This window comes from Mobula birostris, chromosome 31 (genome assembly GCF_030028105.1).
Source record: "Mobula birostris isolate sMobBir1 chromosome 31, sMobBir1.hap1, whole genome shotgun sequence".
NCBI lineage: Eukaryota > Metazoa > Chordata > Chondrichthyes > Myliobatiformes > Myliobatidae > Mobula > Mobula birostris.
In genome coordinates this window covers 17,626,492-17,648,409 of record NC_092400.1, presented here as the reverse complement: position 1 = coordinate 17,648,409, position 21,918 = coordinate 17,626,492, and the positions used below count along the sequence as shown (strand labels likewise).

The 21,918-nt window shown below is 42.1% G+C and overlaps 1 protein-coding gene across 5 annotated transcripts in view; it reads left to right on the top strand.

Moving 5' to 3' along the window:
* The window catches only part of hip1rb (huntingtin interacting protein 1 related b), a 174,818-nt gene that overhangs the window by 87,892 nt on the left and 65,008 nt on the right, over positions 1-21,918 (top strand). For all 5 annotated transcript variants that reach the window (XM_072247669.1, XM_072247668.1, XM_072247670.1 and 2 more), the window contains 4 exons: positions 284-340; positions 8,078-8,158; positions 10,053-10,129; positions 16,082-16,143. In XM_072247669.1, the coding sequence (XP_072103770.1) occupies positions 284-340; positions 8,078-8,158; positions 10,053-10,129; positions 16,082-16,143 (277 nt within the window). The remainder of the gene's footprint in view (positions 1-283; positions 341-8,077; positions 8,159-10,052; positions 10,130-16,081; positions 16,144-21,918) is intronic.

The window sequence follows — 21,918 nt, the reverse complement described above, 5'->3', positions numbered from 1 at the left end:
TACTCTTTTCCATAGATGCTGCCTGGTCTGCTGAGTTCCTCCAGCATTTTGTGTGTGTTACTTTGGATTTCGAGCATCTACAACACTTCTTGTGTTTAGGAATGGAATATTGTCCTCTGTAGAGTATTGAACATTCGTGTGTGTGGGTAAAGGAGTCATCCCTCTATATACATCAATATTGATCATCTTTTCATGATGTTTGTTTTATTTAGTAATCTTGTTGGTTTTATTTCCCTATTAAAAAAGAGTATTACCACAAAAATCAGTTTTTGTTTATTTTCAGGTTCTTCAGGACTTCACCAGGCATAAAAGTAACATCCATGACATGGGAAATTTATGGGTATGTTCGATCTTGAAATTTATGACATTCTAATAATAATTTAAAAAAATTGAGCAACATCAATGTATTTTCTGCTGAGTTTTTCAATCTGCAACAAAAATAATCGCTAATGGAAAAATTTGACATGCTGTGTTTATAAGATGTGGTGGTAAGTTTTAATTGTGGAGGAGTGGGGGAGGATTTTTGATAGTTAGTCCCCGTAGAACTAATCCTGAGGTCCAGACAAAATCCAGGTTTTCAATGAAAATTGTTTAGTCGAGCGGACCAGGCTGTGCAAATATTATTCCATCGGCCCTCTGAAGTGGTATATTCCATCTTTTCTGTTTTTATTATAAATATTTTTTGTGTGCTTTTATAAAGAAGCTGCCCATGTAAAGTATTCTTCACCAGAAGTACAGTTCTCTGTGGTACTACTCAGTTGAAAATATAACTGTAACAAGGTGATGGGTGCATTCCATTGGGAGGAAGGAGTTTTTTAATTATTGTCTGGCCAGCTTACATAAGCAGTTTACATTGGGAGGAATGTGTGGTCATTAACTTCACATACAGTATTTTTTTCCATTACTTGAGCTTGATCCAACATTGAATAAAATTATGTATTATCTTCTACTTCAGCTTGGCTTTCCTGGCTCTTTCTTTATATCCCCTGCTTCACTTAGTGTCTAAAAAAGAACATGTCGACCTCAGACATGAATAGCCGGCCGGTGGCGTGGTGCCATCCGCACTGGACTGCGAGGCGAGTGGTCCCGGGTTCGAATCTGACCGGCTCCTTGCAGACTTTGAATGAATCCAGCACGAATCCATGCTGGGTTGAGTGCTGAGCTAGCAACTCGGCCTCGTGAAAAACAGGCAAATGCCAAAGAAATGGCGAGGTTGCTGCCCGATGCACCACAAAGCGCGGAGAGGAGCAACAAAATAGACATGAATAGCCTCAAAAAAAAAAAATTGAAATCCAAAGCCCTCTGTGTGAAAACGAAATACAGCTGAGTGAAGAAATACTTTCTTTTTTCTCTCCACCACCATCCCTATTGACAAACCTTGTATCCTGAGATTGTTACACTTGGTTCTAAACTCTCTCACCAATAAAAGTAGTTGACAGTCTGGATGCAAAGACTTTTATAATAAGCCCTTTCTATTAGAAATCTCCAGGAACTAATTACTTCGGTTAATTATCTAACCATTTTGTTTGGTTTGATGTTGAATGTTGGCTGTACAGTCAGCCCTAGGATCGTGTGACTGAACCTCAGTCTAGCCTCGTACATTCTCCGTAGGAATCCTGGTATAATACTTCTTCTCTATCTCCATAATGTTCAGTAGCTGAGGTCAATATAACACCTCCAAAGATTTAAGATTGTTTAATGTAATTTCCAGTACACAACTGTAAAGGAGAACAAAACAATCGTTACTCCTGATCCACTGCAGCACAAAGAAAATTCAGTAAGATAAAGAATACTATAATAATTAAAAGCACAATAAGTATAAATAGATTTGGTGACTGACAGGAGGTGATAAAGTAGTGGTGGTTGGGGGTGTGGAGGGCTGGGTTAGTGGGTGGAGCTGTTGATCAGCCTTGCTGCTTGGGGAAAGTAACCGCTTTTGAGTCTGGTGGTCCTGGTGTGGATGCTATGTAGCCGCCTCTGTGATGGGAGTGGGACAAACAGCCCATGAGGAGGGTGGGTGAGATCCTTCATGTTTTTCCTGGCCCTTTTCTGGCACCTTTCTATATTTGTTCTTGATGGCAGATAGGCTGGTACCGGTGATGCGTTGGACAGTTTTGACTGCCTGTGGTAGAGGCTTCCTGTATGGTGCAGTGCGGTTTCTGCACCGTATAGTGATGCAGCTTCAGGATGCTCTCCACTGCGCACCTGTAGAATGAGGTGAGGATCGCTGTGCGTAGCCCAGCTCTCTCCAGCCTCGGCAGAAAGCAGGGGTGTTGCTGAGCTTTCCCGATTCTGTAGAATGATACCCACCCAAGGGTTAAACAACCAAGCAATCCTTCTAGGTCAGTAACTGAGCCATAACCACCTTGTTCGATATGACTCAGCTAAGCATGAGATAATTTAGAAAGCTGGATCTGACTTGACGAGTTTCGTTTACTCAAACTTCCTCTGTTCATTTTTATGGTTGTAACCATTATCCAATCATCTTATGAATGAAAACTTTAAACCTTCGCAGAATTTGGAAGTTGTTTTGTTTGGCCTTGGATCGATATTAAAAATAGAAATGAGATTCTAGATGTGGAGGCTTAGGTTAAACTGTTGATTGATTTTATAACTTTTACATATTATAAATTAACTATGAAAGGAAGTTAAAGTCAAGGTCAATTTATTATCAAAGTACTGTATGTATACGTTACCATATACTACCTTGAGATTCATTTACATGCGAGACATGTAATGTGGTTTTTGAGTGAAATCATTTTAATTAACTTGCTGTAAGTGCAAATTTGAGGAAAAATATGCAATTTATTCATTTCATAGCCACTCCCAAGGCCTCATCTAAGCCTTGTTCCATTGCGAACACACAGGAAGGCTCACGAAGTACCCACTTGCTTCAAGCTGGCTTCAATCATACCGGTGCTTAAGACGAACATGGAAACCTGCCTCTTTGGTTATCGTCCAGCAACACTGACATCCACTGTGATGAAGTACTTTGAGAGGCTGGTGATGAAATATGTCAACTCCTGCCTGAGAAGGGACTTGGATCTGCCCCAATTTGACTACCGTCACAATAGGTCAACAGCAGATGCAATGTAATCGGCTTTTCATTCAACACTGGGACACCTGGACAGTGAAGATGCATACATCAGGATGCTCTTCATTGACTACAGCTCTGCATCCAACACTATCATCCCCTCAGTACTAATCAATAAGCTCCAAGACCTAGGCCTCAGTACCTCCTTGTGTAACTGGATCGTTGATTTCCTCGCTGGCAGACCCCAGTCAGTTCAAATTGGCAACAACATCTCCACCACAATTGTCCACAGATGCACAGCTGTGTGCTTAGCCCACTGCTCTACCCATTTTATCCTTATGACTGTGAGGCTAAGCTCAGCTCCAATGCCGTATTTAAGTTTACTGACGACACCACTGTTGTAGGGCGAATCAAAGGTGATGAATCAGCAGATAGGAGAGAGACTGAGAGTCTGGCTGAGTGATGCCAGAACAACAGCCTCTCACCCAATGTCAGCTAAACAAAAGAGCTGATTGTTGACCACAGGAGGAAGAAACCAGAGGTCCATGAGCTAGTCACCATCAGGGATCAGAAATGGAGAGGGTCAGCAATTTTAAATTCCTCAGCATTTCAGAGGATCGGTCCTGGGTTCAGCGCGCAGGTGCCGTTACAAAGAAGGCAAGTTTGTGCCTCTGCTTTCAAAGGTTCAATCATTATCGAAGTGTTCCAACTCTGAAATTTTTCTTCTCCAGATAGCCACGAAACCAGGAAAGAGAAGGAAGGCAGCGCGATCATCAACCCCCTAGATCGCTCCTCCCCACCCAAAAAAAAACAAAAATGGAACAGGCGCATTGATCCCCAAATCCCCCTCCCCTCCACACAAAAAACGAGAAAGATCGAGTGAAAAACGCAGAATATAAAAAAAGACTGGAAAAACGTCTATAGTTCAAGCTCATTATCAAAGACACAGAAAACCTGGGTAACATTCTCCGGGCACAGCAGCAGGACTGTCTCTCTCTGGCAGTGAGTGATCCCACCAGTGATAAAAAGGCAGTCTCCTCTCTCTGATAGCAGAGTGAATCCCCCCCAGCGATTAAAAGCAGGCAGCCAGTGCTCACCTTCCACATTCGCCTCGATGTTTCAATCTCCCTCGTTGCTTTAATTGGTGGACAATGGAAGCTTTAATTGGCGAAATGGAATTGAACATCAGCTCGCGCCTTGTCCAGCAGCCTTCTCGCTACGAGGTTCCCGCACCCTGCCTCTGCCTCTCAGAGACGGCAGAGCGCTGAAAAACCCAAACGATCTCCAAACTGCAAATCACAGGCTCCAACAATCCCAGAATCACATTCAAGAATGAAAAGCAAATGCAAAAAACATAAAGGAAGTGAATTATATGGTCTGATGATCTACCCAGAAGATGTCAATCGAAGGAGTGTTGTACACAGGCGCCATCTTAGAGGTTTGTGAAGATCCAGTATGTCATCTAAAACTTTGACAAACTTCTATACATGGGCGATGGAGAGTATACTGTCTGGTATGGAAACACCAATGTCCTTAAACAGAATATTACAAAAGGAAGTGGAAACGGTCCAGTCTATCACAGGTGAAGGCCCCCCCCCCCCCCACCATGGAGCACATCTACAAGAAGTGCTGTCACAGCAAAGCAGTGTCCATTATCATCGACATTTCCCCTCTCCCCCCCCCCCCAACTATCCAACCGTCCAAACATCCAGGCCATGCTCTCTTCTCGCCGCAGCCATCAGGAAGAAGGCAGATATCCCACCTCTCCCGGAAGTTCCGGGAGTCTCCCGCATATTGATAGCGGCTCCCTGAAGCCCTCAAATTAGATTTAGATTAGATTATGAGGACACGCAGTCCTCTTTTATTGTCATTTAGTAATGCGTGCATTAAGAAATGATACAATGTTCCTCCAGAATGATATCACAGAAACACAAGACAAACCAAGACTTAAAAAACTGACAAAAACCACATAATTATAACATATAGTTACAACAGTGCAAAGCAATACCGTAATTTGGTAAAGAACAGACCATGGGCACAGTAAAAAAACAGTCTCAAAGTCTCTCGAAAGTCCTATTGTCTCATGCAGACGGTAGAAAGAAGAGAAACTCTCTTCCTGCCATGAACCTCCAGCGCCACAAACTTGCCGATGCAGCACCCTGGAAGCACCCGTCCACAACCGACTCTTGAGTCCGTCCGAGAACTTTTTGAGAGTGAGCAAGAGGGGGAGGGAGGGAGAAGGAGAGGAAAAAATGAGAGCATGAGAATGAGAATCCTGACTGGTCTCTCTTTGTGCTAAGTAGACCTATCAGTTTTCTCTGTGGGCGAACTTTACAGTCAACCTCTCTCTCTCTCTCTCTCTTTCATTGTCCATCAGTTCAGTTTAGTGTCCTGCAGCGTCATGGCAGAGTGTTCCAAAATAGAAAATATAAAATGTACATCACCCCAGACTACACTAAGGTGTACCCCTGCCTAACAGGGGTCAAAAGTAATGACAGTGTTGCTTGCTGCACTGTTTGCAACAGTGACTTATATCTCAACTAACCTTGAAGGACTGGTGCCAAACTACAAAAGCTTGCCAGTTGATGAGTTCTGGGGGAAGCTGTCCAAAGTAAAATCTGTGAGCACAGGGCAGTTGAGATTCAAAGAGCTCTGCCAGTTGAAAAGCGGGGGTGGTGGTGCTACCTCCCTAAAATGAGTTTTTGCAGGGTGGGATGTCTGAGAAGGGACAGGAGCCTTAGGTCCCATACCACCAGATCCAGTAACGGTTATTACCCCTCAACCATCAGGCTCTTGAACCAGAGTGGTTAACTTCACTCACCCCAACAATGGATTGATTCCACAACTTATGGACTAGCTTTCAAGAACCCTACAATTGATGTTCTCAATATTTATTCATTTGTTTGTCTGTTTGTTGTTTTTTTTTCTTTGCATTTGCACTATTGTCTTCACCTTGGTTGTACGTCTTTGTTGTGTGTAGTTCTTCATTGATTCTATGGTGTCTCTTTGTATTTATTGGGAATGCTGGCAATAAAATGAATCTCAGGGTAGTATATAGTGACATATGTATATGTACTTTGATACTAAATTTGCTTTGACTTTGGAAAAGAGAGTAACGTGGTGTGGTACCTGGGAAGATCAGAGGGAATGCCTACGATAGGGCGCTGCCTAAAGGTATCAAGGTAATAGAGGCAAAACACTTAAAGATAAGAAAGGTATCGAAACACAGACGGAGCTGTGGAGAGAGAACAAGAAAGATGGATCCTTGGATTTAAATTTGAGGGGTGCGTATGGAAGACAGGAGGTTCTCCATTAGGATTGCGATAGGCAAAAGTTAGAACAGTGGAAGAGGCATCAACAGTCAGTCCACAGACCTGTAGTCACCTCTTACTTTAACTCTCTCTCTTTGGTCTCCACTATTGCTAGCTTTCTCACTTTTCCTGCTGGCTCAGCTGCTCCTTCCACAGCTGCTGCTTGAGCTGAGTACTTCTGGCATCCCCAGTTACAGCTTCAGCTTATGATTTTGCCAAGCTTTAATTCCTCAGCAAACACCGAATAGAAGTTCCGATTTCATGGTTTAATCTCAGTTTCTTTAAGAAGTCGCGTAAGATGGTTTTGATAAATACGAAATCTGCCTCCAGGCTCCTGGGGTGAATTGATTTTAAATGTCCGCCTGTGCTAGGTTCGGTGAATTACATTTGTGAATAAATTCATCGTTATTTTGAAAGAGAGGTACTACTTGATGTTGTACCCACTTGTATGTTATGTGGTTATCAATCTATAATAGCAGAGAGGATTGTTTGTTCTTGTATCTCATCTGCTCTATTCACCAACTGAAGTTCTGGATCGCATAGAGTGCAAGTCATCAGAAATATTGAAACATAATATTAACAACTTTTTACTGCTGTCCATTGTCCCAAGTTAGTTAATTGGCTTAAGACATTTCCAAGCATGACTCAGCTGGGCCTGCCTGACATTTTCTCTGACACGTCACTCGCTTCTAATGATACTGTTCCACAGTCAGCAATTTGCTTCCCGGAGTGCTAATAGAAACTGGATTCTAGAATTGCAACCTGTGGCTTGCAGTTTTTCATTCACACTAAAATATAGGTGGAACACGCGGGAAATTGGAAGAGAACTGGAAACTAAAAGGTACTCTTTGTTACATTTGATGTTTTTTATTCCCATACCTCTGCTGGATAATCATAGTCATAGTCATACTTTATTGATCCCAGGGGAAATTGGATTTTCGTTACAGTTGCTCCATATATAATAAATAGTAATAAAACCATAAATCATTAAATAGTAATATGTAAATTATGCCAGGAAATAAGTCCAGGACCAGCCTATTGGCTCAGGGTGTCTGACCCTCCAAGGGAGGAGTTGTAAAGTTTGATGGCCACAGGAAGGAATGACTTCCTATGATGCTCTGTGTTGCATCTCAGTGGAATGAGTCTCTGGCTGAATGTACTCCTGTGCCCACCCAGTACATTATGTAGTGGATGGGAGACATTGTCCAAGATGGCATGCAACTTAGACAGCATCCTCTTTTCAGACACCACCGTCAGAGAGTCCAGTTCCATCCCCACAACATCACTGGCCTTATGGATGTGCTTGTCCAGAGATCAAATTATCTCTATGTCATGCAAGGAATTGCACCCCAGGTTCCTCGATGAGCCCGGCACCTAAGGCCATTTGCCACAGCAAGTGCCGACTGTCCAGACGCAGAGGAGAGCAGCACAGCCCTGCTCCCCCTCTTTTACCCCATCTCTTCTGTGTGTTTGTTGTGGTGAGATTTCTGTAAGCCTGACCACTTCACTAAAGTCAGTGCATCATGACAAGGCAGTTGCCAGCTCTGTGACCTGCTGCTACAATGATTCTTTAAGTGGATTTACCACCCATCTTCCTCCTTTGTGTGTCGCTCATTCGGTGCGCCACAGTATGATGTAAAAACTCCATGTTCCAAACAAATAAATCTATTCCAATGAAGATTCAACTTTTTCTTTTAGTTGTACTGTAATATTTTATTTAAATGTTTTATAGGGTCATATGCATGATCGGTATGGACAGTTGGCCAGTGTCTACGTCAAACTTCTCAGCACCAAGATCAATTTTCATAAAAAGGTACATCTCCCTCACAATACTGTTTGTATCTCAAGTGTTTCTTCAACCCAAGATGTTTTTCACTTGCTACAGCTGAACTAGGACTAGGCTTCTATTAGTATAAGAACATTTAAAAATCATATACTTCAGATGTCGTTTTATTTGTGTGTTTACATGAAATCATTTTAATATGGCTTCAAAAGAAATTGGCCGATTAGTGATGGGTTGTCAGTGGTGGTGCCCTTTCATGCGGAAAGTTATTTCCATTGTATATTCCCAAAGCTTTGCTCAAGATCACTGGATGTGTGGCTGTTGGAAAGCAGTGAGTGTCTCCTCCAGATGAGGATTGTTGGCCACAGTCCACAGGCTGGAGTTTAGTGGTTTATCCAGTGTTGCAGCTGCACTGCAAGCTAAATGCCGATCCTACCAGTTGCACACGTGCTCAGTGCCACCGAATATTGCCTACCAATGGAAATAAAGGCTATATTTTGAGCAACTGTATAAAGCTATTTATTTAGCAACAAATACTTATCCTCCAAGGATTAAGAAAAATAATAGCCATTCAGAGGTAGGCCATACTTCTCTTTAGTATAAACAGGCCTGATTACCTTTCTCAACACCACTTTGCCACTCTTAAGTCAGTTCATGTCACTGAAAATTATCTATCTCCTGCTTAGATATATTCAACAAAGTGTCCTCTCTAGTGGAGTAATCACTACCCTCAGAGTGAAGAGATTTCTCTTCTCAGTCCCAAATGTTTAACCCTAATACAGGGGTTCCCGACCTGGGTCCACTGAACATTGGCCCATGGCATAAAAAAGGTTGGGAATCCCTGCCCTATGTCCTGGGACTGTGATTCCTGGTTCTAGGTCCTTCAGCCAACAGAAACATCCTCCCGGCTGTCAGCCTGTTGAACCAGCACATTTCAATAACATCTCTAAACGCTGGGTTAATCTAGTCTCTCCTCATTCAGTAATCCCACCATCCCAGGAATCAGTATATCTCCTTGGCAAGAAAATCAAAATTGTACACATGCTCCTTGTGTGGTTTTGCTGTAAGCCATCCTTGCTCCTATAATCAACGCAAACACGAGGAAATCTGCAGATGCTGGAAATTCAAGCAACACACATAAAAGTTGCTGGTGAACGCAGCAGGCCAGGCAGCATCTCTAGGAAGGGGTACAGTCAACGTTTCGGGCCGAGACCCTTTGCCAGTCCTGACGAAGGGTCTCGGCCCGAAACGTCGACAGTACCTCTTCCTAGAGAAGCTGCCTGGCCTGCTGCGTTCACCAGCAACTTTTACGTGTGTTGCTTCCTATAATCAAAACCTCTTACAATGAAGGCCAGAGTGCTGTTTCCCTCCTTAACTGCTGATTAATATAGAAGGACACCCAAAAATCATTGTACGTCAAGTTAAAGCTAAAGTCTGTCCCGAGCCTTATAGGCTCATCAGGCTGGTGCTTATACCGGTTTCCGTGGCATGAAGCGACTGAGAGTACGAGACTCCCCCCCCCCCCCCCCCCCCCCGGATAGGACGCCAGTCTATCGCGAGGTTAACCCCCAGTTAACCCCCAGCATTTTGCCGGTACCCATTTTCAGCTGGGTGAACTGGAGCAGTGTGTGGTTAAGTGCCTTGCTCAAGGACACAACACGCTGCCTCGACTGGGGCTTGAACTCACGGCCTTCAGATCACTAGTCCAACGCCTTAACCACTTGGCCACGCACCACACATTGTACGTCAAGGAGGCTGTAATTGCCTTCTCTCCCATTATTTTTAAATGTAATTCATGATGAGAAGGACACTGCCTTTTTTTTAGAATGTTATCTAAGTAGATGAGAAAGAGGTTCTATGGAATGTGCATCAACTCCTACACAAGGTTACTTTCTCATCACTTTGCTGTTACTGTTTTGCGCAGCATTCCGAGTTTCCACCAAATCTGGAAGTGACTGATGAAGCTCTGGATAAAGCTTCTGGCACGGATGTAAATAACATGTAAGTCCGATCAATACCGAGCCACGGTTTGCATACCTTTTGCTTTGCGCTGATCTGTGGTCGGAGGTGTTGGAATTATACCTTTGGAGGATGGTTGTGTTGCGATTGTTGGTCAGTCATCCCAGCTCCAGGGCATCGCTCCAGGAGCTCCTCGGGGCAGTGTCTTAGATCCACTTCAGCTGCTTCGACGGTGGCCCACAATCTGTCAGGAGGACTAAAACGTTCCGACTGCGCAATATCCAACTCTGTTCACAGTTCCTCAGAAAGCAGCTCATGTCTGCATGCTGTAAGACTTAGACGATGTTCTGGAACACGTTGAAAAGTGCCTGGCCAAGTCCGTCTCCAACAAGAGACCGACCGATCACCCAGTCTAGACTTCAATAGTATTACCAGCAACATCCTGGTGATCCCTACTGACCAGAAGCGGCACTTGACCAGCCACATACTTGTGTTGGTTTTGGGGATCTACCAGAGGCTGTGTGCTCTGTGCTGAGTGTCTCACCTCCTGACACACCAGTGCTTTTCCACTCTCTACGAGGAGCATCTCATGAGCATGATGGAATGGATGAGTGCTACCCCAGAACTTAACCTTGACAACATCCACCTACCATCCTGAATTCTCACTCATTCTCCCCACCTCCAGCACAGTCTGACTGAATCATGGACATCTACAAAACGTGTTGCAGCTAATAGCCCAGGCCACTCTGCTAGCACCTCTGAATCCTACAGTCCCAACTACCGAGAAGCAGGCACATGGGAGCACCCCACCGACTTGTGCACCAACATGACTTAGAGCAATATTGCAGACATCCCACCTCTCCCGGAAGTTCCGGGAGTCTCCCGCATATTAATAGCAGCTCCCTGATGCCCGCAAATTATATACAATATCCTGGAAATGAGAGGGAGAGCGGGAGCGGGAACGAGCATCCTGATTGGTCTCTCTTTGTGCTAAGTAGACCTATCAGTTTTCTCTATGGGCGGGCTTTACAGTTGACCTCTGTCTCTCCATCAGTTCAGTTTAGTGTCCTGCACCGCCATGGCAGAGTGTTTCAAAAAAAGAAAATATAAAACACACTTCACCCCAGAGCACACTAAAGTGTACCCCTGCCTAATCGGGGTCAAAATAATGACAGTGTTGCTCGCTGCACTGTTTGCAACAGTGACTTTTCTGTTGCCCATGGTGGGCTAGGACTGTAAAAGACATGTTGAGGTGAGTTAAACATGTGTCATTCGTTCATTAGCATAGCTAACGTTATTTAAACTAGCTGGCTGGCTGCTAAGGAGCTACTCTATTGACGTCCTACGTGATGAGGCCAAACTCCCTGTAGACGTGCTTAAAGTTGTAATAGAATTAAAAACGACTCCATGATAAGTACATACATATTTTCATGTCACATTCTCTGCATATACCCAGTTTACAGATTACAGATTGGTTTACAGATTAGACAAAATCACTAAACAAAGTATTACATAAGACAATATAATAAGGATACACCTTATGCTTTTGTTTCTTTTAGGGACCACAACATATTAGGGAGGCTAATCGCAGGGAAGGCTGCTCAAGTATTTCACAGTTCTTTTCAGCAGAGCCACATCACAGTACAAGGAAAGTTTGCAAAAGAAATAGAAAAACTATTTGCATTAGCATTGCCAACAAAATACTCAACAAGGAATATATATATATATGTGTGTGTGTGTAAATAGTTTCAATATGTGTCAAATAAATTGTTCTGCTCTTTCATAATCAAATGTCCCATATACATGTGCCCTTGGAGGTCAACCGGGGGTGGGGGTGGAGTGCTACCTCCCTGAAATGAGTTTTTGCAGGGTGGGATGTCTGATATTGCATTATCCAGACTTAGAATAACATGTCACTTACTTGATCATCACTGGGCCAAAATTCTAGAGCCACCTGTCCAATAACATAGTTGGAGTATCTGAATGAAGAATTGATTCAATATGTTCATGACCCACTCGCTGCTCAAGGGTAGTTAGAGATAAGCAACAAATACTGACCGTGCTTGCACTGCCCACATCCTGAGAGATTCATGGCGAAAGAAGTATTCACTTGGTCCCCTAAGGTTTTCAATCAAATCCCAATATCCTCCCACATTTCAGAGGACTCTCCTCAGCGATGTACATTTGGTGCAGATGGAATGAAAGCTTTTATTAATTTCCAGTTTGACTGAGTTGTTATATTTTTATCCTCAACCCAGTTAATTCATTTTACGAATTCTTAAATTGAATTAAGTGGTTGAAATCTCTAAGTAGTTTCAGTAATGAACTGTGCGCACATCTCAGGCGATTTATAATTTATAAATTCTGACCTTGAAATAATGTGCTCATTATTCTTAAAAGCAAACTGTTTACCTAAATATAGACTTGACTTCTCTGCCGGTCGGATTTTTCGGCCCATGGAACATCTGAACAAGAGGAACAAATTGCTTATACTGCTGCTGTATAAATGATCACTGAGGAATGTGGAAGAGCTGTTTGGAGTAACTCTTCCATTCTAGTGTAATGCTCTTCCGTTTTACACTGTATCCAAGCCTGTCCAACTTAGTACTTGTCCGAAAGTTTTTCTTTGGAAGAAGCTATTATGAGAGTGCTAAATATTCTACATATCTGGGGATGTTCATGAAGCATATTCATTTTAGCAGAAAAGGCCAATATTATTCAAATTTCAGGTTCTCTTTGAAATACTTAAATATCTTCTAATCTTGGACATATTATAGAACATTATGGTTCTCTCAAAGTGGTGCCATTGGCTCACTTGATAACCGCCCGTACCATGAGAACAGATGAGAGACAGTGATGATATATTGGCTGAAACACAGGGACCATAAATTCCCACTTGAGAAGGCCAACCTCAGTTTAGTATCTTTGCTGCGGTTTGGATGGTGCAAGGTTTCTAAAAGTACTGTTTTCACATTGAAATTCCGTCTCCTTGCACTGTTGGTACTTCACTCCATTCAAATGTACCTTTCATCCACTTCATACAATGCTACAAGGGAGCTTGAACGCCAAATATATTTAGGTAGAGGGACAAGAGTGGAAATGACTGCTGTTTCCATCTTTATGTAAAAAGCAAGCATCCCTGTTAAGCTCCATAGCAAGTAGAAACAGTCAGTGCATGCCTAAAATTAAGAAATTCTTTTATCCTTCCAGAACCACTGGAAAATATTCCCTCTAGTATTTGTGTTTTGTGATTGATCTTGCCATTCTTCTTGTACTTTTTAGAGCATTATTCTCTTTTTGGAGGTGAGCTGTAAAAAGCATACATAACTGGATGCCATTTTCTCAGTGACAACTTATCTCACTAACATTGTGTGTTTCACGTAATAATATTTGCTGTTACATCTTCCCCACACTCTGCATTCAGGGCTATCATAGCTTATTCGGACCTTGTCACTGCAGGCAAGAAGATGATTTGACATTACTGGAATGTTGCCACTGCAAGATGTCATTTTCTACAGGAAGCACTGTAAAAAGACCATGGCTTTCAGAGATCCACTACAACCAGAAACTCAGAATTTTATTACAAACAAGGGAAAATCTGCCAATGCTGGAAATCCGAGCAACACACACAAAATGCTGGAGGAACTTAGCAGGCCAGGCAGCATCTATGGAAAACAGTACAGTCAACATTTCGGGCTGAAACCCTTCAGCAGAATGACGTTGACTGTACTTTTTTCCATAGATGCTGCCCAGCCTGCTGAGTTCCTCCAGCATTTTGTGCATGTTGCTCCGAATTTTATTCTTGCTTTTGGGTTAAAACCCTAAATGGTGGTCTCCTAATTGAACTATCATTCAACGATTATAGTATGTAGATCAAAAGGCTTCCTTTAATCTATATTCTTTTTGGGCTGATCTTGACAATATAAACAAACCGTTCGGTAGATTTTTTTCTCAAATGCTGCAGTTATCTGAATATTAATACATTTGGCATTAAATTTGTAAATGTTAACCTTGATTTTCTGAGGATGAAAGAGCACAATATTAATGCTCTTAGTTGTTATTGATTACCATTCCTCATAGCTACTATAAATTGTGCTTAATGGGCAACTGGGTGAATAGTTTTACATTTATTTCTTGCAACATTACATTCACACACAGTGCTGCTTGTCTCTTCTGTGGCCAAAGTTCCTTTACGTTGACAGCAGGTGCTAGTGGAACAATACAGACCCTGTGTTGGTTTCACAGAGTGGACGAAACAAGCATGGCTCCCTGCTCTTTTTGCATCTTGCATGCATGAACGTGTGGGATTGTGAAGTTGCTATTGAGTGAACAGTAGAAAAGTGATCCCATACCCTGCATTTATAAACTTCGCTGATTGACTGGAAATTATTCTGAGTGCAAAAGTAAAATAGTACCAAGTTTTGTTCGTGCATCATCCAGAGCAAAGTTGGTCCAAATAGGAATCTGTGGCATCCATCAGCTTAACAAGTGCTTCTAACAAGCACAAACCCTGGTAGCTTTAAATCAATTCATTGTGACTTTTTATTAGTTTGCATTTTGATATTGAACTTAGTATAGTGAATTCATTCAGATTCTAAATTTGTTAAATAGATTAGATTTTTTAAAACGTTAACTTTACTACCATGATTACCTGACGTTAGCAAAGATTCCGGTAACTCTACTATTATAGAGCAGAACGGTTCTTGTGTCATGTCAGTGGAGTATCTGCTTTTCGAATAGGGATCGCAGAATAGAGATGCCTTGGTCCTCTTGCCTTACGTTGATGGCATTGATGGGGTCTGGGTTTGGGCAGGAGAAGAGGTCATGGATTTAAAATTAACAATGTGGGCAGGTTGTTCAAGTTAAAGTTTATTGTCATTCAACTATACACATGTATACAGCTAAATGTAACAATGTTCCCCTAGGGCCAAGATGCAAAACACAGTATATATAGTTATGAACCAGCACATACCAACACAAAAATAATTAGCACTAGTCCCAGAGTGGCATGGCCTGGAGATTGACAGGTTGACATAAAGTGCAAGGTACATATTTATGTAAGACAGTATAATATTACTGGCACTGTTATTTCCTCTGGAATCATAATTGCATATCTGGAGAAAGGAAGGACTAGTTCCCGCCGTGCGGAAATGACAAGACAAGTTTAACATGTGTGGTGGTCCTCCAGAACTGCCAAGTTTCTGGAGAGAGGGCAATGACCAATAAGTTCGCTTTAAAAAAAATCTGATTTTAAAATAGAGTCCCAAAAATGATCTTTATTAATGTCTGCATTTGTACCCCTAGAAAAGTGGAATTGGCTTTGCACAGCACGTGTTGTATTTGTTGCGTTTCGGAATCTCCAAATACATTTAGGCCCGGTCCGTCATGTGGTGATTGTTGATATCTTGCCATTCTTCTCAACTGAAAGCTCAACAAATATATTCCTTTTAGATAAGTGCATTGTAGGAGAAGCCAAGTCTTTTGTTGCAAGTAATTGTTTATGTGTGTGATGTTGAAGATTTTCCAGACTGGTGTGCATGTATTGTGTTTGTTTCCCTTAAAGCAGGGATTCCCAGTCTGGGGTCCACAGACACCTTGGGTTAATGATATTGGTCCATGGCATAAAAAAGGTTGGGAACTCCTGCCTTAATGTATGAAGGGGCAATGGTGCACTTGGCTGTCAGTGTTGGGCAGTGTTAGATGGTTATTGTGATTGCTGCATGACTTTGGTTATTGATCCAACCATTATATTTCGGAGAGTGCTGTTCTCTCTTCACAGTACAGATATAACTTGAATAAACAACAAACTGGAAATTAAGAAGGTGGAGCGAGGGCGTTGGTGGGTTGGTTATGTCAGACACCATTGTGTGCCTGTTGCAATTAATTCATTTGAGAGACTGGTTAATAATAATTAGACATAGAGAAAAGCCTTACTAAATGTCTGAATTAGCTCTGTTGAAGATTCGTTATTAGAGTCAACTATTTTTGTTCCAGCTTCCAGCTCACGGTGGAAATGTTTGACTATATGGACTGTGAACTGAAGGTTGCTGAATCTGGTAAGAATTATTTTTCAGTTGGATACATTTTTATTGCATCATTTGTCTGGATTGTTAATGACCGTCTTCCCTGGATTGACTCCTCAGTCTCTGTGAACTATCCTTGCCTGGACGTTATCTTAACCCTTGTCTTGCTACAACTTCCAGAGGAGAAAGTTTCAAGTCACAGTGTTATAGATTTCTACAACTCTGAAAAGGGCCCAGTACATCCAGCCTGACAATTTTGCCCATCTACACTAATCCCATTTGCCCTATTAGGTCTGTATCCGTCTATTTCTTGTCTATTCATCCACTTGCTGATGTTGGTGCCTGATTCCACATCTCCTCTGGCAGCGAGTTCCGAATTAAGCTGCAGAGAGTTGCACACTTAGTCAGCTCCATCATGGGCACTGGCCTCCGTAGTGTCCAGGACATCTGCAACGAATGATGCCTCAAAAATGTGGTGTTTATCTATCATTGAGGATCCCCTCACCCAGGTCAGGCCTTGTTCTCATTGTTACCATCATATGTTCTCATTGTTTAATTGCATTGTACTGCTTCAGCAAAGACAATAAATTTCTTGACGTTTTACCATGATATTAAATCTGATTCTGATATCAAAATTGTTCCCCTCAAATCCCCTCTGAAACTCGTTCTTGAACTTATGCCCTTTTACTTTTGAAAAAGACACTGACTATATCTACCCCGACTCTCATAATATTGCATAACTCTATCCTGTCACTCCTCTGCCGTCTTTGCCCCACAGTAAACCGGCTCAGCCTATCCAATCTTTCCCCAGCTAAACTTCTCCAATCCCAGTGACTCTCCTCTGCACAATCACATCTTTCTGAAAGTGTGGCGACCAGAAATGCACACGTCCTAAGGAAGCAGCATTGACTACCCTCCAGTCTCCTGGTATCTCACCAGTGGCTAAAAAACATTCAGAAATCTCCATCAGGTCCGCTGGTATCTTCACCCATGACATTCAACGCCCTACCCTTTCTCAATCCTGATGTGGTTCCAGAACGTCCACGTGCCCCTCCCTGAATGTTATCTTACACCTATTTCTCTCTAGTTAGTATAGATGATGTCTACATCCTAATCCTCATATTGTCTTATTTGCCAAGGATATCTTGTGGCATTTTTTTGGCCTCCTTTCTGAAATTCTCTCCAACCTCTTCTTTATTCCTCAAGAGACTCACTTGATTTCAGTTGCCTATTCCTGCTGCTTATTTTTCATGACCAAACCTTCAATATTCTTTGTAACCAATTTTTTCTAATCATGCTATCCTTGCCTCTCACCTTACTGCTGGTTTTGAGCTCTACTCTTTTAAAAGATGTCAATTTAACCAGCTGAGGGCCTGCTCCCAGTCTACCTTCACTGTCCTCTCAGTCTATTAAAATCAGACTTGCTTCAGTAGAGAACCTTAAACTTAAGGACCAGCCCCATTCCTTTCCATAGCAACATTGAAGCTTTCATAATTATAATCACTGTTCCCAAAGGGTATTTCCCTCTGCCCAGTTTAATTTCCTAAGGTAATGGTGGGCATGTTTACATGTTGTCTTAAACCAGGGATCTCCGACCTTTTTTATGCTATGAATCCCTACCATTAACCGAGAGGTCCGTGAACCCCGGGTTGGGAACCCCTGTACCCCTGTCTTAAACTCTCTTGGACACACTTAAGTTTGTATGAATTCCTTGTACTAGACAACCCAATAACCCCACTCACTGTTGGGAAAGTTCTTGCACCTTTTTGCAATTTGCATACTGACTTATTCCTCTAATTCTACCTTTTTTTTTGGGAAGGGAGGGCTATAGGGCTATAGTGATGTTATTCTTTAGCTGTCTTTACAGAACATGGTTGATATTTATTGCTTGAGAATATGTTACCAACCGGGCAATCTTCAACAACTCTTTTATTTCTTGGTAGCAAATTGAAAATTTGCCCCAATGTGTGGCTTGTGTTCACAGCCTGTGTCTCAGTTTTCGCTCTCATTTACAGTCCGTTCATGGAAGCATGTGAATCTGACTCCTAGTCACAGGCAGAAAGTGTGAGAATTAGAAAACCAATTGTGTTTGTAACTTGGCAAGCAAAATGCACATCTGGTTTGCTTTTATAAATGTATGCAGAAAAAAGATAAACTTTGAAACTCACTTCTGCTTAGAATATTTACTGGGCTTTCACTTGGATGCAAGATGTTACCTTGAGGCAGTATTGTTCCCAAAATCAGGTATAATTTGGGCACCATTAAGATAAATGGGCAGAAATTAAGGCTGACTAGTAAAACAGGGTGTATTTAATCATCTGCTGATTATACACAGTGGTTAATTCCATGGCCAGAATATTGGATGTTTTGTGCAACAACATGCAAATCAATGGTTAATGTGATGTCACTTGTTCTGTATTACCACACTCAACACTTTGAGGTTAAAAATAAGTTTCTTTCAAAATTAATGTGACTTATTTTAATGGTTATTTCATAATCCTGGATTTCTTTGCTATTGTGTTGGATGGGTGACGGGGGAAATGTTAAAGATCCCGTAGGCTAGTTTAAAAGGAGATTAAAAATTCTCTCAAGGTCAGAGTGTAATTCATGTATAGGTCCGGTGGTTAAATTTATCCCTAAAATCCTTATCCTCCCCCCAGTAAATTTTCTGGCCCTCTGTCACTTTCTTTCCTTCATCTTAACTCTCCTTCTCTCACTGTGTACTGTGTCTTGCACCTTGGCCCAGAGGATCAACCGATGTTTCCTTTAGCTGTATACATGTAAGAATGAATGACAATTAATGTGAGCTTCCTAATACTTCTATTCAGAACCCGCACTTCTCTGATTTTGGCTTCTGCGATACATTTTGAATTGTTGCTTTGCTTCAAAGTAGCAGTTGATAAATAATCTTGGGTTTGTGCCATGACTGAACTCAATGCCAATTTAATCATAAATTGGTCCAACCTCAGCCCATGTGCTCACTGTTCCTTTCCAAGAACGCCAGACTCTTAAAGGACCTATTTTCTATAATGTGAAATTAATCCTTCAGTCTTCTGCAGTGTTTTAATCCCACAGACATCTTGATTCTAAATGTGTCTGCCTTACCAAATATATTTGGACTTTCCTGATCTCTAATTCTGGCAGCCTATATTTATTCTGTAATTCCTGCGTGTATTTTTTAAAATTTGCATTTGAAGGTGACAATTTTGAAAGAAGCTAATGCCACTTTCAGAGGGTGGCTCAGGTTGCTGAAATATATTTGTCGAATTCGACGTTAAGGACAGCAGAGGAAGTCATTATTAGAATCTATTATGGTTTGGTGTGTGTCGTGCCAAGTGTTGTATTTTGTAGTCAACTGGCAGTGAGAAAAGATGAATGTAGGTTTATCTAATTTGAAATAGTGTGGAATGAATTGGAAGGGGTTTCTTTTGTCACCTGAAACTTTCCCTGAGCGTTCTGTCAGTACAGCAATTGCACGGGACAGGTTGTAGTAGCTTTGAGGTGTCACCCAATGGTGCTGAGAGCAATTCACTTCTGGAATCTGTTGGGTAGATGGATGCTCTCAGCCCTTGGGTCCCGGAGTCAGTTTTGTGTACTTCACCAGATCTCTTAGCTGGGCAGTCTTTCGCCAACAGCATGGTGATTGTCTGGCATCAATTCTGTGTTCAACAAGAATTCACAAGTGCTTGCTTCTCAAATAGGAAGGGAAAAATACCTGCCAGAATTCCCCCACCATCTCTTACCGCATGACGTGGATGATGCAAGAACAAAACTTACAGATAATCCTGATGAAGAGTCTCGGCCTGAAACGTCGACTGCACCTCTTCCTACAGATGCTGCCTGGCCTGCTGCGTTTACCAGCAACTTTGATGTGTGTTGCTTGAATTTCCAGCATCTGCAGAATTCCTGTTGTTTACAGATAACCCATATGAGTTATTTAAATGAACAAGAATGCTTAATAAACCAATAGATGTATATCTAGTTTACTTAAATATTAACTGCACAACACACAGTTGGTTTCTTACTCTAAGTTGATGTTATGAAACAGGTTCAGTGTTCCACCATTTTATTTTGTGTACACAAGGTGAACTAATGCAGCAAATACTTCTCTATTGATCGGTCAACAGGACGAAAGACAGAGTTCCCTCTTCCTTGAATTGGATGTCCTTTTTTTGTCAAATTGCTTAGAAATATTTTGAGGATGTGACTATGACACAACAATTGTAGGCCGTATCTCAGGCAATGATGAGTTTGAGTACAGAGAGGAAATTAAGAACCTGGTGGCATGGTGCGAAGACAATAACCTATCCCTCAACGTCAGCAAGATGAAGGAATTGGTTGTTGACTTCAGAAGGAGTAGCGGACTGCACGACCCAATTTAAATTGGTGGTGCGCAAGTGGAACAGGTCAAATGCTTTAAGTTCCTCGGGGTCAATATCACTGGCCTGTCCCCTAAAACCCTCACTAATTTTTATAGATGCACTGTAGAAAGCATTCTTCTGGGGCGCATCACAACCTGGTATGGAAGTTGTCCTGTCCAAGACCAGAAGAAGCTGCGGAAGACTGTGAACACAGCCCAGCACATCACACAACCAATCTTCCATCCTTGGACTCACTTTACACCGCACACAGTCGGAGCAGTGCTGCCAGGATAATCAAGGACACGACCCACCCAGCCAACACACTTTTCGTCCCTCTTCCCTCCGGGAGAAGGCTCAGGAGCTTGAAGACTCGTATGGCCAGATTTGGGAACGGCTTCTTTCCAACTGTGATAAGACTGCTGAATGGATCCTGACCCGGATCTGGGCCGTACCCTCCAAATATCCGGACCTGCTTGTCGGTTTTTTTTTTGCACTACCTTACTTTCCCTTTTCTATTTTCTATTTATGATTTATAATTTAAATTTTTAATATTTATTATCGATTTGTAACCCAGGGCGCGCGAAGCACAGAATCAAATATCGCTGTGATGATTGTATGCTCTAGTATCAATTGTTTGGTGACAATAAAGTAAAGTATAAAGTAAATTAAATACATTGATGAAGGTAGAGCTGTAGATGTAGTGTATATGGATTTCAGCAAGGCATTTGATAAGGTACCCCATGCAAAGCTTATTGAGAAAGCAAGGAGGCATGGGATCCAAGGGAACATTGCTTTGTGGATCCAGAACTGGCTTGCCCACAGAAGGCAAAGAGTGGTTGTAGACGGGTCATATTCTGCATGGAGGCTGGTGACCAGTGGTGTGCCTCATGGATCTGTTCTGGGACCCCTGCTCTTTGCGATTTTTATAAATGACCTGGATGAAGAAGTGGAGGGCTGGGTTAGTAAATTTGCTGATGACACAAAGGTTGAAGGTGTTGTGGATCGCGTGGTTCCTGCCAGTTTCAAGTTGATCTCCCACCACAGATAATAGTTTTCATGGTTTCTCAAGTCATGTGTTACACCAATTTGTATACTTGAAATCCACTGTGGAAGGGACCTTTTTTGGCCTTGTGTTTGTCCAGTTCCAAATGGATGCTGTTCCTGTTTGCATCTTGAGGGGCATTAGGTGGCTTTTTTGTTGCCATTTCTTAAGCATTTGACTTTTTTTTATATGAGGCTGAGTTAGTGCTAGCTTGCCACTCAACCCAGCACGGATGGAGAGCATGCAAGGAACTGGCTGGATTCGAACTCAGGACCCTTTCCTTCAAAGTCTGGTGCTGATGCCACTACACCAGAGAAAGGAGAAGACATTCGTATCAGCGTGTTTAATAAAAACTTGTATCAATGAAAGCACAATCATTTGTAACCATAGCAATATCAAGATATT